Genomic DNA, 18,245 nt, shown 5'->3' on the forward strand with positions numbered 1-18,245 from the left:
GGTCAGGGGTGAAGATGGTCTAAAGAGAGTGATAAAAGTAATGATCGCTTCTGAGCCTTTCTCAAAAGTGGTCTTTTCTGGTGGATGTTCGAGCGTAGAGATTTGATTATGTGAAGTGTGATCTGATGAGAGAAATGGCGATGTTTGTGCTTCTTATATATTCGATTCTGGACATTACAGTGCTCAGCTGCGGGTCAAGTGTTTCCTCCTCGACAGCAAGAATCGCTGAATGACATTCGCCTAGCCAGCAAAATTTCCCGTATCACTAATCGGCGTGCTTCGTAAAATGTCCATGAAGGGCGTCAGATGAGGCCTGCTTGCCCTCGTCTGCGTCTTTCAGCTGCTAGCCATCAAGCCATAACCTCACGCCAATTTAGTTTACTAAACAAGGCTTGCATTAGTCTTGCCCAGGCCTAACCTGATAGGTCAATCACGATCACCCTGCATCGTCGTGGCTTGAGCATTTAGGGCTGAAAGATAGGTCTCGAACAAATCGATACGAGGTCGGCGCTTTCGTGGCTGGGGCTTGTGCAACGTCGGCCATGTCCGCTTAGAATACTTGCAAAGTAGGTGCATAATGTTGGACAATTATGTACGCGCCATTTCAGCCACCATGGGCGCGGTGCGACGACCTCCCTCTAAGCGAGCTTTGATCCATTTGACGTACGCGGCGCTGATAATACACGAGAAATTCCGAGAGTGCGAGCGGGCGGGCGTATAGAAAGCCTCCACATGACGCACTAGGAAATGGATGTGTTTCTGGCTTGACAAAGAGGATTACACAACGGTTGATACGTTAGTATCGAGATACTGTCAACGACCATCTCGAGTTCTGGAGGCTTCGCTAGCGTGACGTTTTTCAAGTCATAACCATAGTCAGCCTCCGTCTATGTCTTCTTCGAGGCCCATGGATTTTGAAAACTTGGAGCATTGGTCAATAGAGCTACAGAACAATGATCGAGTACTGGGAGAAAAGCTCAGCGAGATGTCTACCGTTAATATAGTGTTTCACTCGCAACCAACAAGACCTAAGATATGCGATCAAAAGACGAGGCGAAGGTAAAACGCAGTGCGGGAAGAACGTAGACGTGCCAAAATGATAAAGCGCACGGAACATTATATATGTACTTTTGTCACACCGAGTAGGACGGATTAAACTTCTAGTACATCTGACATAATATTCGACACCCTCTCTCAAGCAGCATGACTGAGACATCTCGTATCAACACCCATTCCGCCAACGAAACAATTGGTTGGAGCCGCAATTCCAACATTTTGCAGTGTGACCCGCGCTTGTTCAATTGGCGCCCAATAGCATGAAGCACATTAATCATGAGCTATCTAACATAGTTCGCGTTCCAAAGAGGAACCCTGCCAGCTTTGTAGTCATCATGTCCATATCTGTCTCATAATCCAGGTTTCACCCAAGGCAGAAGCTGCAGGCTTATTAAGACTTCTTCCACGACACTAACCTTTCTTTGTAGACTATAAACCCCTCAGCCGTTACTCATCTTAAGATTGTATAATACTGTACGGATCCAAGAATGCAGTGCTTGTACTTAAAATTGATGCTCTGTCATCTAACCTTTCTTCCTTGTCTCTATGCGAAATCACCCAATACTCTGGAAATAGAAGGCGTAAACTACAAGGAGGGCTTTCTAGTTCCCACCCTCGAAATCCATAACAAAGAATTAATAATAACGACCGGCCAACGCGACCTAATAATACTAAAAGGCGATAGCAGAGACTTACCTCCCGTTGGAGTTTATGTCCTCTGCAAACCACCGACGTACTAAGTCTAGTACTCCTAATTTAAATCCATCTAGGCTTTTAATCTCAAAGCATTTATACGTAAGTGCCTCTCACCAGCATCATACTCACGCTTGCTTGAAAGCGTTGATATATGCTTATCTATTGCTTGGTGTACTTTATTGACTATTTCTCTTCTAGTGTCTGCCGCCCCTCAAAAGGTACTCAAGTGAAGACTGCAGAGTTTTTCTTCCGAGCTGCACCCAGGAATGATGTGGCATACTACGATCTCGCGCAAGAAAATGCGACTGTTACAGATGCTCCACAGGGCTGGAAGGGCGATCCCTACAAGGCGTTACCTTGAGATGTTCAACGAGTTAAATTAATTATGTAATCGCTGTCGAGCACCTAGATGGGAGCAATCGAGAATCGTTGTCGGATTCTAATATATGTATTGTTTTTAGCAGCACCGATATCACAGTCCAGGTTGTCCATAGTGCCAAGTCAGCACACATCTGATGCTCACTGCGGCCTCAATCCAGTCGATAGTTTTGTGCTACTCTCCAGTCTTTTATGTATCAATGACATTCGTAAGAAGGTTGTATGGCCAGCAACAAATGCCATTCTCTTGAGTTAAATTACCCTTTCTCCTAGATGTTTTCAAGGTTGCCCGGGCGACCCACTTTCTTAGTGTGTTATTATTTGCCACTATGCAACCTTCCTTTAGCAGTCTCAACTTTAGCAATCTCTTTACCATTGCTAATACGAAATCAAGATAGCACACGATGCGGCTAACATAGCTTGTCTGTTGGCCGCTCAGATCTCATCTAGCTCTTTCAATATCGCTGCTTTCAATAAACAATTGTGGCCGTACAGTGCTCTAACAGTCTTCTCCAATAACACTAAGTACTTATACTCCAATCAGAAAGTACACTCTAGCATGTACAATTATGATGCGGCTGAAAAGGCCACCGGTGCTCTGGCTATATGTTCAAATGAGGCCAAGACTATGACCAGACGTTTCTTTCGATCCCTAAGTAACATCATAAGACTAGGAATTGGTCGGTACTCCAAATCGAAATATTGTCTTCTCTGTCGATACTACGTCCGGCGCTGTAGACTTCAAGTCCGCAAGATTCGTCCGCTGCGCCAGATACTGAGCACGACTAGACAGCATAAGTGACCTCAGACATGCAGTGCGTACGCGAGTACGAATATTGTCAAGCCGAGGTAGAAGGTCTGGAGCTTGTACATCTCTATTCTCGTCCGTTTGTGTGGCAGCATCAGCTCTGGCCAATAGGGGAGTCATCTGATCATCTTGCACAACTATCCCTCTCCCGGAGACTAGTGTAGGAATCTCCGGCTTTCGTACAACGACCTCGTTCCCACTTGGGCCTGTGACGGACACCGATGGTGTGGATCTTGTTCCAGCATCATTCTCTTGGGATAATTGACTTAGCTCTGCAAGGGGCTCAATGATGTCTTCGGATGAAGTATTGTCATCATCTTCGATCCAGCCTCCAGGCATCCTTGCTCCAGTCGAAAGTGCTCGCCTTCTCCCTATTTCATGATGCTCTGCATCAAGCAAACGTGATTGCCGATCAGTGACGTGTATACCAAGATCAGAGACAGCGTTCTCGCGCGGTACAGATCTACTTCTCTGGGGTTTCGTAGCTGCAATGGTAACATTTGACTGCTCACTCAATTGGCTTGGTCCTGTTGAGGAGAAATTGTAATTTTGTGGAGATGGTAAATTGACGATAATAGTCTTGCCTGATGGCAGGGTTTTTGTCTTGCGGGACTGAGTATGCGTAAGAGGTTCTTTGTGCGAAAGTCTAGCACTCCCAAAAGAAGAGCCACCAGCGACAAACATTCCGCTCCCAGGGCCAAAAAATGGTTTGTCAGAGCCAGAGGATTGCTTGGTGGAACCAAAACTTGAGCTGACAAAGCCACCAGATATGACAACAGATGGCTCTTTCAGGTCGCCACGTAGATTCCCAGAATGAGACAATGAGCTGCCAACGCCGCCAAATTCACCACTAGATCGATTCCCAGAACCAGCCGATGGGTTGCCAGAGCCACCAAAGACAACAGATGGATTTCTAGCACCAGAGGATTGATTGCCAGAGCCGAGAGGTAGGCTACCAAAGCCACCAGATGCAACGACAGATGGATTCCCAGAGCCAGAAGATGAGCGGCCAAACCCTGTGCCAAAAGGCGAGTTGCCAAAGCCGCCAAAGCCGCCAACGTCAACTCTAGATGGATTTCCAGAGCCAGACGATGAGTTGCCAGAGCCTTGGGGTGGATCAACAGAGCCAAACGATGGGCCTACGAAGCCACCAAAAGCACCAGCAGATGAACTTCTCAAGTCTTGAGATGGATTGCCAGGCGCAAACGACGAAGTCGCAGAACTACCAGCGGGAACAACAGGTGGGGTTTTAGAGTGACGAGATGGGTTCGATGAGAGGCCAAACCCTGTACCAAAAGCTGAACTGCCAAAGCCACGGGGAGAATGGCCAAACCCAAAAGATGGGCCTCCAAAGCCAAACATACCCGTTGGTGGAGATCCTTGCCTGTCTGAGTTACTATCATTTGGAGATGGCTGCTTCTCCACGACCTTGGTGCTTGCAGAAGGTGGACTGCCGAAAAGTCTTGTGTTCGTCGAAGGCTGCGTGTCGGAAGCGCCAGCGCTGGTTGGGCGATTTCGAGAAAGCTCTTCTTTTTCCTTGCGTCTGACGTCTGCACCAAATCCGCCTACGTTCGTCGGAGAAATCCTCTCGTCATCTATTCTGCTGGTTCTAAATCTAGATGCAGACCCAAATAGACTAGGGGCATCCTGAGATCGTCTGTCGTTGGAAAAGCCGCTTCGTTGCCGTTGTCTAGTCGGGGTTTCGGGGTCGGTTCTCTCAGGTGATTGACGACCAGGACCAAATCCCGCAGGTACAGGGTCAGGAACTTCGGACGCATCTGGACTTGTTCTGTTGTTCGAATTGTCGCTACTTAGCGATTCTAGCCCATTGTCTGAGTAGGGGCTACTGTGGCCCCCAGAGTCACTACAATACCAGTGGTCAGTCTAGCACGTGTCACTAGTGGGCAATGTTGAAATACAGTGCAGCGGTTACTTACTCCTCATTCCTGCTGCAGTGGTCAGTACAGATGGGATAGAGACAGACATGTGAGCGTACTCTCTGGAGGCTAACTTATACCACTTGGCGAGACAGTCAGTGACCCACGGTTTGAATTGCGTTGTGGCCCAGAACATAAGGTGCTCTACAATACATGTAAGCTGCACAGCGCACCATATGTGTTGAACGTGGCCTGTCCATATGCAAGACATTATCTGTTTGAAATGGCTGGTAAGTATCTTTCGTCCATGATTGAAATCTATTGAGAACGACCTGCTACTCACATATTCCCGACCACGTTTATGCATTATGAACAATTTCATCTCTGGGCCGACTGTTGTCATTGCGACAAATGGTTGTGCTTCCTTTTTCGCCCGATCTGCCAGTCTCTCAAGGAGTTTGAAACAAGTATGGCTACCGTTCGCAGCTTGTCTCAATACTTCATCGGTGTCCCCCAACTCTTTTTTAAATTCGGCGACTAGCCAGGGAAAAGCAAAACTTTTCTGGCTGACAATGGGCTGACAAACCAAATTTCCGCCACCTGCCGTCTGAAGGCGACTTATTTCACTTTCTTCGAAATAGACAATGCCTGCTTCGTGGCGTTCGGTGCCCTTCAAGGAGGTGAGATCTTTTTTGTGATACAAGCTGAGACCCACACAGACGTCAGGCGCTGGTTTGTTCATGTCTTCGCCGAAATTGCCCCGAATTTCCCTAGCGTTAGTAAATGTCTTCTTGGTACTCCTGCCATAAGTTTAGCGTTAGTCGTGAGACTACTGCGCAGACTACGGATACTTGCCATGCAAATAGGTCTCTCATGCGAATGCCATGACTGGATTGGTGAGCAAAGCGACAACGCAGCAATGTCTTCGCTTACGAGGATAATCTCTGGTTGATTTCATTAAACACGGTACCGGTCATAAAGTATTGCCAGGTCTCCTCTGAATCGCGCTGATCCCTACTGAACCCTCGAGCCCTATCCTGCAATTCCTTGGCTGCCATCCATCTGGCTGCATATGCTTTATGGCCTGAATCGCAATAAGCAGATTCATTAGGATAGAGCTCAAGCTTCAGTAGGTTGTTGTCATGACCGCAGCGAGCTTGAAGGGGAATTTTCTATACCAGAATGTTCTCAACAGTGGTAACGCTAACAGTTTGACGGATTATTACCTCGTCTTTTGGGACTGCATTGTCAAAATTGAGAAGCTGGTCGCGAAGCTTTGCCGCACAGTCTGGTAATACCGTAACATTGTCAGGGTCTTTCTCGACTCTGATATTCCAGCTGTGTAGCGCTCTCCAGGGAGGAACCATCTGAGCAATCTGAAATGACTCCTGGATGACTTAGAAGAGAGGAACGTCTTGATTTCTTTAGAGAATGTACCCCGCAGAGGCTGAGCAAGGCTGAGAACGCCCCCAGCGCTTAGATCATGCAGCTACAGGATCGGCCCCCCGTCTCCAGAGACCGATAAGGTACGATTGACGCCCCAGAACCAATCATTCGTCCAGGATTGCGATCCTTTCGGGGCAATGATGCTATTTTAGGTTGGGGTCACACTCCCTACGCCGGGTCCGAATGGCCCGCTCCCCGCTGTCCACTGTCCACTGTCCCTTATCGAGGCTCATTTCCCCTCAATAATGCAAACGTGGGATGCCATTAAAGTCGCGTTCACTATCACAATATTTGTATTGAGCCCAGAACTGAACCTCATTACTATACTGGATAATTTATGACTACCACGTCGACTTGTTATAGCTGCTGACCCGATGCTCTTTCGGGCGTGAGTAAAACAGGAGTTGAGAGTAGAGAGCGCGGAGGTGACTAACAAGAGCTTGGCCCTACTGCTCAAGGTTACGACCTCGTTTGATAAGATGGCCACTCGTGATGAGCTTTATTTTCTCTCATCTTAAAGTGAGATGTTGTTGGACGGTATGAGTCTCGGCATTGTGTGTGTTGCGATATTGCGACAAGGCATGATTATTCTATGAGTTAGTCGATATACCATTCTAGCCCGCCTAAGACCTTTCCCCGTGCGACCCATCGGCCCATCCTCATCGGCGTATAGAATGCCTTCAGATACACTGCTGGGTGTGTCGAGATCCGTTCAAGGCACTGAAGAAGCTCTGGATTATCTTTTAAGATTCTCATTACGGCAGCATGTGGTGAATTATAGGCTCCAGTGGTCTCATGATGATCCTCAGCGCCCTGATGATCTTCAGTCAGGTCCCGGTATATCGCCTCTAGGACCCACGACCCGAGAGTGTCGGTCGCACAAGGCACTTGCGGGCAATTTAAACGGTCAAGATAAGTCTAGAGTCAGGCGCTCCTTTGCCATCTGTGACAGATCGATCCAAGGATCTGCACCATCGAATCGAAGAAACTTGTACCGTGTCGAAGCAGGATACTCGAGGAATGGAACCTGAATATCGTCCATAAGTATATTACAGGGTACTAGGTCTTCCTCACCGTAGCCTCCTCCTCGCGGTAGTAGCTGATGCTCCATGATAAACCTCGTTAAGGTGCCGGATTCTGTTGCGTACAATCATGCGCCGATTGCCGGAAGAGCGCGGAGGCTCCGGGGCCATCTCCTCGGGAGACTGGTGCTAGCTTGCTTTGGCCGTATTACAATCATTGCACATGGAAGCGTCGCTGAAGAAGATACCAAAGATGGAGAGGTTTGGATTCTGAAGGATAAGGGATCCCGTTCCGATGATGTCATGAGGTAGGCCATTCAGTGCCAAGGCGCTACCTACAGTGTGGATAGAGCCAAGAGACTAATCTTATCGATAATGCTCTTCTTCGAATCTCTACTCGTAGACCTTTTTCGACCTTCTTCATCCTCTATCAACCCCATCGGCATCAGCATTGCTTGAGTTGCTGCCCATTGCGCGTCGCATTCAGTGCATAATCGTCTGAATGGCTCCAGACTACTATGCAGTCTGATCTCAAGGTATGTGAGGCTGCTCTTGACGCGTGAGACACAATTCACTTACCTCGCCTTAGGTGCTCGCTCTGGCAACGCTACATCCTCCCCCTGCCCTCCTCATTCACCCTCCTCATCCTATCGAGTCCAATCAGACGGCGCTTCGCCCTTGCCTTCGGTACCAACCGCGCAGACTACAGAACAAGAGGGGCTGGTAGCCGTGGAACAAGAGCAGATCGCGCCAGAAGAGCTTACTCCCCACCCTACATCTGTGAAGCGCAAGAGATCTGCACCCTCCTTACACGCGTATGATTCATCTTTCAACAAGAGTAAAGCGTCACATTCTGTATTAGGGAGCTCTGCAGGGAGCCTACGGAGGCTGTATCGCAAAAGGCGTAAAAGATTGCAAGAAGAGGTTAAACTTTGAGGTGAGATTTTCCATCCTACAGCCACTGATATTCCCTATGCGTAGAGCTTGCAAAAACCGGCTCTCGCCTCTCCCTCGCATTCGCCCCCTCAAGTACATCCATTGACCCGCGAGAACCTCGCCTTATTAGTGGCACCATGGCACCGAGGCAAGACACTGACACCGACACTTCGAGGTCGACCAAGTCAAAGACAACAAATACGAGTACAAATGTCGACCTTAGGATGCTCATGGATATGAACGGCATGCCAATAAGAGACAGAGATGCAAGAGATACGGAAGGGTACTCTATAGTTCGAGAGGAAGCGGTGACGCTACTTCGAAAGGATCGTAATTCTCCCAATGTGGGTGACAGTGCGGATAATTATTGGAAAGACCGTCAGGAGAAGTATGCAGGTAGAAACGAACAAACGTATCGTGATATATTCTTCATGCCCTTGCTGGAAGGGCACTCACTGAGCTTCAATTCGATTTTCATGTCATGCCATAGGAGAAAGCAGTGTTGCTCGAACCGATGCTTTGCTGCAATCCGATGCGCGAGGTGCTTCGTCCTATGATATGCTTTTCTTCACTGGCATTTGTTTGGCGCTCGCAGGTATACTCGAGGTTGCAATTGCTGATATTATAAGAATTACAGGCAATTTCAATAGTGCTAAAGATATCACCACCACCACCACCACCTGGTGATGATGATGCGGGGCTCATCTGACGCGACGTGTTTATTGTTTTTCCTTCTCCAGAAACTTTCGTCTTCTCTCCAGCCTGCCTCAATTCTTCGTAACGCGTTTACCACCGACTTTCGCGAGATCAATTGTTGCACATACCTTCAATCACATACCATTGAACTAGCAGCGCCTGCTTTCCTTATTATCCTTTTTTCAACAGTCACTACAATGCCGCGAGCATCAGTCTCCTCCCGCCTCGCCACCCTCTCAAACGACCTCAACAGTCTCCTCCGCGACGCCGCAACCTTCAAAAATGACTTGCAGAACGAGATTGTGGCGTTCTCCGGCCCCTCGCACCTCCACCGCGCCCTCGACGAGACCCACACCGAGCTCCTCGCTCTCCTCAACGACCTGCACCAGACGATCAAGGCCATGCAAGAGGCTCGCACAAGCTTTTGGCGCTTTTTTAAAGCCAGAAAGGGAGAGACAAGATACCGAGGCCTGGTCGTAGAGTTGGCGAGAATCAGAGAGATGGCCGTAATTATGTAAGAGAGTCGCGCGAATGTGGCGATAGTGTGACTAATTCTGGTTATAGCTGGCAGGATGCAACGGCGGCGGCGGAGAGCGGGGCTGAAAGAGGAGTGGGACGGTCGTAAATTTGGTTTGGTAGTGATAGGCGGGAGCTATAAGCCGGTGGTGTTTGGGGACGACACTGTTGTGAAGGGGGTGATATTGTGATTTGTAGATTAGCAGTTCTTCTTTTGCTTCCCTGACTTTCTTTTCTCGAGGGCAATTTAGCATGCGACCGCTGAAATGGCGGTCTGGACTCCTCCGGTGTTATAATTGCAATAGGCGCGTTAAGCTTTTTATTTGAGCGTGGCAGCCTGTCGACAGCATAGAGCATGGGCAAATGTACCCACTCTTCTCACTCCATGCTTAGTGCGGGCGTCTTGAATGACCGAAGCTAGCTCCTCTCTATGGGCAATCATTCGAAGACAATTGGTACTTGGGGCAGCTCAAATATATGTCTCCCCTCCCCGGCCCTGTCTATTCTCCGCCCATGGGATTCTGAGGCATGTCACTAGGGACTAACAAGTAGCATTCGGTTGACTCAGGTCTTCAAGTCCATCGCGTTGGGCCTTGTGAGTCCTCCCCGCCACAGTCATTGTTTTAGTGCGAGTGTCAGATACGGGTTTAAACCAATGCGCTAAATGTGGGGAAGGTTGTTCGAGATGACATCCACGTGCATTACAGTCGTCATTATCAAACTGGGATCATCACAGTCGATACGTGTCAAGGATTAATCTCAGGAGTGATCCTGGTATCCTAAATATAGATATGGCTCTCCCTCAATGAGCCAGCCGCGTTTAATACCGCATTGGGAGCCATCAAGAATTTTCGAGGGCGAGCGTTGCTCGCCTTCTTGGCTTCTATGCATGCAATCGTTTTCATAAGAGCACAGAGGTGATCACATCCTAAATCGCGTGGAGTCGGAGAAGATGTACTAAGATCAAGTACAGTGCCGTCTCAGGTGAGACGGCTACAAGCACGGTACCGGCCGTTTCTACGATAGCATCCACCGGCTCTGCAATAGCATCCGTCGCTCTCTCGATGATGACGGACACTTTCCCAATAGCAACCATTGCGTCTACAGCGGCATCGACGCCGTCGCAGCCGAAGGAGAATTCACCTAATTATAAGAATCAACACGACCCGCCGCACTAGAATAAATCGGGAGTGAGTCTCTTTGACATCAAGTCTTTGTCACTACACCTCAAATGAGGGCCAGTCGGGTTATGACCTTGTAAAGATCTCTTTCCCGCTTTTGCACCGCCTTCCCCTCGGTAGCCTGCTCATCAGCTTGGTGGCGGCAGAGACGGGACTTCGTTGGAGAAATTGACGGCCGAGTGAAGGACGTGCGGCCCCATTCGTAAACTCATTGGACATGAAGAGTATATCCTGCATGAGCACAGACATAGCATGCCGCATATGGGCAAATTGTACCAGTCGTTCGTGGGCATCCTTCACCCATGCTTTAATAAAGGGAACTCCCTAGTGCTGCCATGACTCGAAGTATTACACATCAGTGCTTATGCCACGGCTAACACGGGCTTAAAACAAAGGAATCTCACCGGAGGATTTATCCGCAAGCTAAGATCTGACCACCACGAGCTCTAGAGGATCCTTTGCGGCTGACAGCTATACCTCATTAAGAACTTACAAAATGGAATACAATCGACGTTTTACGTCATGCCCATCCCAATAATGCCCTTTTGGTCTTGCCGCTGACCACCATCACACTTTCTCAACGCAGGCCGTGTAGGTCGGACCTTCTTCAGGGGTTTTTGCTCCATCATGATACGATGAATGAGTATGATAGATGTCGGACACGGCTCATAATCCATGTGCATGTGGTGTTCATTCTCGCAACATCTGCTGCACAGGAATGTCCTAGTCTGATTCAATGGGTGGTCAGACGAGCAAGACGGCATCTCTCAGTTGCAAACATTATGAAATCATTAAAGAAATTTTTTAATGAGTATCATAGAACCCGAAAGACATAAAAGGCAGCACGACGCTGCAATCATTCTGCTCATTCGCAACATTCAAGACATAAAGACAATTCAGACTCACTTTAACTCGGACTCATTGACCTCCCAAAAATCTACACACAGTTTTATCCCTAAACAGTTCCAACCAATTCTCTGCACCATGCAATACCTCAAAGCCGCCGCTCTCCTCGCTGCACTCAGCCAAGTCGCCTTCGCAGCAGACATCCCCATCTGCCGCGAGAACTTCCAAAAATGCTCCGTCGCCGACGCCACCGGTCTAAAAGGCGCCGTGACTCAAGCAGCAGCCGGCACAGGCGGCAACTTCATCTTCCCGCCCAGCCCCACAACTTTGACCTATGGCTCCGGCGAGTGCGAGGTCGGCTTCATTCCGAACAACTGCGGCGTCCAGTCCTCGGTCGCGGCCGCCGACGTCGCCGACAACATCCAGGCTATCATTGACAATTGCATTGCTCCGGAGGCGGCAACTTCGCCAAGTGGCAAAGGGAGCGGAGGGGAGGCTGGCTTTGTCCCTGGACAAGGATGTACGTTCGACGTCAGGGTTTATTCCGGCACTGTCACGTCTCGTGCGAAGGCCCGGAGGGCAATGCGCTCTTGAATCCTGCTATGTCTCCCGTCATTTTGAGGGATAAGCTGGTAAGAACAAGTGCGAAGATTCAGGAAGGTGCAGGGTAGACTGATAGGTGGCAAGTAACATGTTGGCAGGATAGTGATAGATAGGACACTCTTTTCATTGCTAATTTCAATCGAATGATGTTGCTTCGATCATCGTAAATGGCGTTTTTCGGACAAAAGATCGCGTGCAGTATTTGACATTAGCATCGCGTCTCTCGACTCTCTGCTAGTTTTGAAGGCCTGAGTGAGGCATCCCTGGATATGTTATTGGTTGGAGGACCTAACAAACAGTGCCTTCTTCTTAGTCAAGGATGATGGCTGAGATCTCTGGTGCCACCTTTCATAGATATCCAATTCAAATTGGTCATCTCTGACCTTCAACGCAACTTTTGTTTGCCTTTCCTCTGATCCTGGGCGCGAACGTAGTCATTCTTGCCTGGAACGACTAAGGTTAGCCGCTGCAAGGAATCTTTGTCCTTACCATGGGATTATGCGTTACGCTTTCATTGTTGGTCTGTTTGCCAAGAGGAACTCCAGCACGCATAGACAAGACTTTGTTCGGAAACGCTGTGTGGAGCAGTGACAATGCGATACACCGAAGCTGGACATGATAGTAGGATCCAAGCAGAGAGCTCATACTAACAAGGGATGCTGGACGAATGGGATTGTAGAGTTTGGAGATGTATGGAGGTCCTATGGCTTTGCGAAGGTTGAATAGAAGAGTAGAGTTGGCGATGAAGAAAACCGTGCGCGTTTCAAAGACAGTCGACAAACATGAAATTCTCCCGTTTGAACGGATGCCAAGATTGATGAGTATGAGAAATCAACCTCCATCTCCTCATCTCTTCTATCTCATACTCTATATCCTAACCATACTCTATCCCAACCGTACTCGCTATGACTTCAAAATCAAAGCTTTCACATATATCTTTTTGAATAAAAAACGAGTTTTACAACACAATTAGAACTATTGCTTCTCAACACAGAAAACAACACGCAAAAGCGAAGACCAATGTTGACGAGACAGCATCAAATGCTACAAGCCTGGATGCTTATCACATCTTGGGATCGCCTGCACTCAGCACCGACTTGCCGCTCTCCAACGCCGGTCCCGTCATGGCAGCCGTAGTATGCAGAGAGCATGTATCAGATGCAAGCACCATCTTTGCGTATATTAACAACCTCTCCAGGGGTATTACTATTGGAGTCGCAAACAATATCTTTGTTAATTAAGCAACAAGCGACATAGACTGCTGCAACGTGAGATATAAGGTTCTAAGTAGTTCTTATGTATAGCTGTCAAAAAATATGTAGTCATTTGGCTCGGGGCTTTGTACTATATTTGCAGGTGACGACATACAAGATCCAAAATATCCGAGAAGGCCGCATATCGACCGAGCTCCACCCTTTCTAATACGGACTACCCATACAATCGGGCGGAGCATCGGAGTCATGATCGCCGAGTCTTGCCGGAAGACCGGGCTTCATAGTAATGTGCAAACACCGTGATCGCACAACTAGTCATGTTTGGTGCGACTCCGACGCTTTTTTTGAAACAAAAAGAGGCATGAGGAACATTTGATTGATTGATATGAGTTAGCTACCATTGTGTTGACTGACAGCCTTGTTAATCCTCCCCGTCGGCCAAGAATGCGTCGGCGATGATTGTCCAGAACTGCTCGATCTGCCGGTTTCGCTTGCCCTCTTCTTTTTCACCATCCTCGTCATACATCTTGGTTGCTCCATTGTTGGCCCTACCTCTGCCTTGTCTAACATAGTAATTGATTTTGCCAGGAATTGTCTCAAGCTTTTCTTTCCCACTTTCGGCAGCTCCGATGCTATCTTGAGCTTGCCCAGGCGTTTGCGGATCTGGTCCTGGCGGAGAAGGAGCCCCGCCACCTGCTCGTAAAGCTCTAGCATAGGCGAGGACGCCCATGACGTCACGGTCGCATTGCTTCGCTTGTACCTTATTGTCGGGTAGGTATGTATGGTAACTCTCATCCATACCTAGATCGGGAAGCGTCTTGAGGCAAAGGTCGCAAGATGGCTGCAACACCGACTTCCAATTCTCCCCAAAGCCTGATTCTATGGCTTGTCTTAGTGCTCGGAGCTTCTTCCCTTTACTCTGTTCACCCATTCGTTTGCCGTTGATGGAGAATAAGATTGAATTGACGTCGAGGCTCTCCATCTTGGCAAAACTAAGACGAATAGGTCAGGCGTTGATGGTCATATCATGTGACATCGCTCAGATATTCACTCACGAGTCTTCAAAAAGCTTGTCAAGCCGATGCTCTGCATGCTTAAAATTACGAACGGCAAGGCTAAAACCCTTGAATTCCAAACCCTCCGGCAGATCTCTGTAGATAGATTCAAAGCTTTTTTTGATACTAGATATATAGTCATAGATTAGACATTGACATAACATCTTCAAAGACCAGTCGCAACGTGACGTAGAACATGTATGCATCGGAGTAGGTTGCTGGAACTGCTTACCATACGAGCTGTGTAAACCCGGCAAAAGTCCCACAATGGCCATACTTGATCGCCATCTTAGGATCGACAGACTTGTTTCGTTCACCATCTTCGGGCTCTTTGTCGGCGGCACCAGTGTCCATCGATTCTTGGAACTTGACGACCTTGGGATTGCGACAGCGGACTTCTTTACCCATCGCATCATGTTCGTGATCAAAGATAGGACGTTTTGTCAGCTCTTGGAGAAGGGCATGTCGGGCGAGTTGGGTAGATGCTTTCAGATCTTGACGCCCCAGCCCTGTCGGGTTATCTGGAAGGGATGTTCCAAGAATAATCTCGTTGAAGGGTTCCAAACCTTTCTTGCAAATGCGTGGTAGCTTCTGCTGCGGGGCAAATCTCGAATTTCTCTGTAGATAAGCTACTTCGCAAGCAAGAGGAGCATTCTTCCGGCCCCATGCCTTCATGGCTAGCGTAAGAGCAACGCTTGAGGGAAAGACGTCGGTTTTTGATCGAACACCTGCTGCTGGCTGACTCAGTAGCGAGAAGTAACATCCTAGTTCATCGTCGATTGTGTGGAAAAAGGAAGGTTCGCGATTCCAATTCCCTTTTCTAGGCTTAAGCTGGTACTTTTTTTGACTCCCATTGTGACCGTCGTCTATGAAGAATCTGAGACCACCTCGATCATGGGACAGCGAATTGCTGCAACAGTTTAGCAGGAGCTTTGAGCAGGTTTCTTTTGTCGATGCTTAAAGCTGATAACAGCTTGAGGGTTTCGACTCACTCGAAATCGACAATCTGGCGGCACGTCTCGTTGAGTGCTTCAATGTAGCCGCGAGGGATGTCGTAATGGTGTGGTTTCTGGGCCACTCGCTTAACGAATTTGACGAGCTACTCATATCGGTGAGACTGCAGAAGATAGAATCATGTATTCGCTAAACTCACATCAGGACGGGACTTAATCAACAGCGCCTCCAGAACATGCTTTGGGAATCTTGGCATCCTTGGGTACATTATCACTCGAAATACCTTGAACCAACCAGCATAAATGAAGCTTTAAAAAGCCGTTTGGAAGATACCATGATGGATCTAGGCAGCGAGCGGCTTGGCAAATGCATACTGAGTGCGGCTTGCCGATGACACCAGGAGATCAGGGTGCAACTTCTTTGTGAGCTGACAGCTGCTGCTTCTTCCGGTTACTAAATGTGGTATCTGCCGTCCAGATATGCCTTTCTGCTGAAAAAGGTCGGTTGTACATCTTCGGCTTGTTCGTGACAGAGTCTGGGATCATGTCATGATGCTACCCGTCGTAATAGCTTCAAAATCAACACTGAAGTTCTGATCTAGGCAACTGTCAAGACGTGGCCATGCATAGGAAAAGGCATCCCGCTCGACTAATGCACGTACCCGTGAAAGGCATCTCAGCAAGACGGTGGGTGTATCTACCAGATGTTTTTGTTCGTCAGATCTTGGGAGCCCTGGCATTTGGTGACAGCTCTGTCGATTTGGCTGTAGTCTTGATGGTAAGCGGCTCTGACTGAGAACCAGATGTCTCCACAAGGTGTGACACGTAGGATTGCACATCTTCGCTACGCAGAGGTTACATAGAGGATGCCATACCGTTGTCGCGTTGTTGCATGATATCATGTATCTTGACGGGTGTTGAAGCCATTTTCGGACTAGGCTCAAGCTTTGGAGGGGTGTCGCTCTTGAGCCACAAACAAAGGCCACAACACACTACCTGCGACTCATTTCCCGGGGCCAAGGACACATCGTCTTCCTACAACTTCACCACCCCTTCTACCCAAGCATCCGCCGACATCGCAGAATCACGATGGCGGCGGTGCGATTTCTCACAATGAAGCCTGCGTCAACCCTCAAAATGTCCCTCAATTCGCAGCTCAGTTCCTACCGTCATCATCATCTGAATACTGCAAAGAAGGGCTTTTCGAACAAGACTGCCTTCATTGGTAGCTACCCTCGCCCAACCACAACCCAAGTCGCACAGACCAAGAGTTTTTCCTGGAAAACTATACCGTTCATCGACAGTTTCGTGGCGGCTTCTGTTTCGGTATGTAACGTCTCGCACGCCTTCATTCAATGATCTGGCTGACAGACCCTCTTCGCAGACGGTAGCAGGCACGCAATCTCCTCCAGAAGACACCAAGACCCCCTTCAAAAATGTTGTGTCCCCTCCGAAAATTCCGGGTGGTTGGTACCCACCAGACGTTGATCAACTACGATGGTGTTATGAGCGATTTCCAAATGAAGAGTATGGACTACATCCAGCTGCAGCGATCTTGGTCTGTAAAGATCGCAACGAATGGGTCATAGAGTGCGGTAGCTGGCAATTCTATTACTGGAACGATGATACAAATCATATCTGGCAAATCAAGACCCCTCAAGAATTGCCAGATATTATTCGGAAGCTAGACGAAGCTTCCCGTTATAAACCTAGCGCCGCTAAAGACCTCGAAGTTTTCCTTGTAACGTGTCCTGATGATCCCAACACTGAATTCGAGAAAGACCTTGGCCCGAAGTGGCGTGCTATTTTCCACCGTCCGGGCTTGGTCGACCAGATCGAGGAGGCGTTACGTGAGGCTCGGTACCAAAGCGCTCATAAATCAGAAGCAGAAGAAGACCAAAAGAAGCAGACTCCGCGTCGTGTGGGCCACTACATAATGGGACTGCAAAGTTATGATGACCGCCTCGCGAAAGCGATCGAAGGACCATCAAGGTATTGACTTGTGTTCAACCTCGCTCGAACAGGAACGCAAGCTGAGTTCATTTTTCGCGCGACAACCAATGGTAATGGTATGCCGTTTAGTCAAGCTAGTCAATGTCTGCATTCGCCTTTAAAGATTTCGGATATTGGCGAAGGATTTAGGAATAAGCATTGTATCTAGTTGATAAATTTCACGATTCGTAAATTGCCGTTTGATCTGTACCATGCTCACTTGTCGCCCTGTCCTTGTTACTTGAGCCTTCTTTGCTAGTACTCGCCGCTTCTTGTTCTCGCCATGAAGGCGACCTGGGCTGTGGAGTAGAGGATCGGTGGGTTACAAAGGCGGGGCGTCATCTCTCGAGGGCCTTCCTCATTACTGATTGATGTTGCTAAGGCTTGGTATTCAAAAACCTTTCCTTGCCGTAGAATTCCAGATCCGGCGTCGTCGGTGAGGAGCGTACTCTCCAGCAGAGGGATTCCCTAAGGGTTAAAACACTACCTGTCATGTTCCTATACGTGCTGAAATCTCCCATCATCTTAAAAATGCAGCTGTAATGCTCTTTATGATTGGTGGACGACTGAATCAACAGGGCTTGTCATCGTGGTGCTGCGGGTATTGCGAGGGCTCACTCTTGCGTTGTGGAGTCTCTCGGCGACCCTGTCCAGGTAAAGGCATCCGACAAGCATTTGTAGCGCGAGTATGCCACGGGTCTTTTGGATTGCAAGCGAGTTGTACATATTCTTTGCGGTGTTCCAGCTATGACCGTCTCGATTACCGTCCGCCGGTCATCTGCCTGAGACTGGACGAGGGACGAGTAACTAAGCATGCCTGGAGTTCGCTGCACATGCCGCTGCATATCTCGAGCCTAGACTTGAAGTCGTCTCATCCATGTGTGTGTAGGGTCTATGGTATGCTGGAAATGTAATGGACCTTGGGTCTCTTGAAGGCTTGCTTTCTAAACGGCGAGCCTTGTAACTCTGG

The 18,245-nt window shown here is 48.6% G+C and overlaps 5 protein-coding genes across 5 annotated transcripts; 3 read left to right on the forward strand and 2 right to left on the reverse strand.

The window, feature by feature from the left end:
* Nucleotides 1-2,800: 2,800 nt before the first annotated feature.
* On the reverse strand, nt 2,801-6,182 carry KY384_007986 (uncharacterized protein; the record flags this gene model as incomplete). The annotated part of the gene is made up of 4 exons (XM_044816475.1): nt 2,801-4,822; nt 5,159-5,615; nt 5,749-5,939; nt 5,994-6,182. The coding sequence occupies 4 exons, from the start codon at nt 6,180-6,182 to the stop codon at nt 2,801-2,803; spliced, it is 2,859 nt and encodes a 952-aa protein (XP_044666525.1).
* A 2,930-nt stretch (nt 6,183-9,112) lies between these two features.
* On the forward strand, nt 9,113-9,540 carry KY384_007987 (uncharacterized protein; the record flags this gene model as incomplete). The annotated part of the gene is made up of 2 exons (XM_044816476.1): nt 9,113-9,429; nt 9,480-9,540. 2 exons carry the CDS (start codon nt 9,113-9,115, stop codon nt 9,538-9,540), a joined length of 378 nt encoding a protein of 125 aa, XP_044666526.1.
* Nucleotides 9,541-11,596: 2,056 nt separating this feature from the next.
* On the forward strand, nt 11,597-12,129 carry KY384_007988 (uncharacterized protein; the record flags this gene model as incomplete). The annotated part of the gene is made up of 2 exons (XM_044816477.1): nt 11,597-11,978; nt 12,029-12,129. The coding sequence occupies 2 exons, from the start codon at nt 11,597-11,599 to the stop codon at nt 12,127-12,129; spliced, it is 483 nt and encodes a 160-aa protein (XP_044666527.1).
* Nucleotides 12,130-13,696: 1,567 nt separating this feature from the next.
* Nucleotides 13,697-15,005, reverse strand: KY384_007989 (uncharacterized protein; the record flags this gene model as incomplete). Its single annotated transcript, XM_044816478.1, is given in 3 exon segments — nt 13,697-14,267; nt 14,331-14,554; nt 14,568-15,005. 3 exon segments carry the CDS (start codon nt 15,003-15,005, stop codon nt 13,697-13,699), a joined length of 1,233 nt encoding a protein of 410 aa, XP_044666528.1.
* A 1,415-nt stretch (nt 15,006-16,420) lies between these two features.
* KY384_007990 (uncharacterized protein) lies at nt 16,421-17,282 on the forward strand (the record flags this gene model as incomplete). Its single annotated transcript, XM_044816479.1, has 2 exons — nt 16,421-16,609; nt 16,668-17,282. 2 exons carry the CDS (start codon nt 16,421-16,423, stop codon nt 17,280-17,282), a joined length of 804 nt encoding a protein of 267 aa, XP_044666529.1.
* Nucleotides 17,283-18,245: the final 963 nt, after the last annotated feature.

Source organism: Bacidia gigantensis (assembly GCF_019456465.1).
Source record: "Bacidia gigantensis strain McMullin 20006 chromosome Unknown contig_283, whole genome shotgun sequence".
In the NCBI taxonomy this organism is placed as follows: Eukaryota; Fungi; Ascomycota; class Lecanoromycetes; order Lecanorales; family Ramalinaceae; genus Bacidia; species Bacidia gigantensis.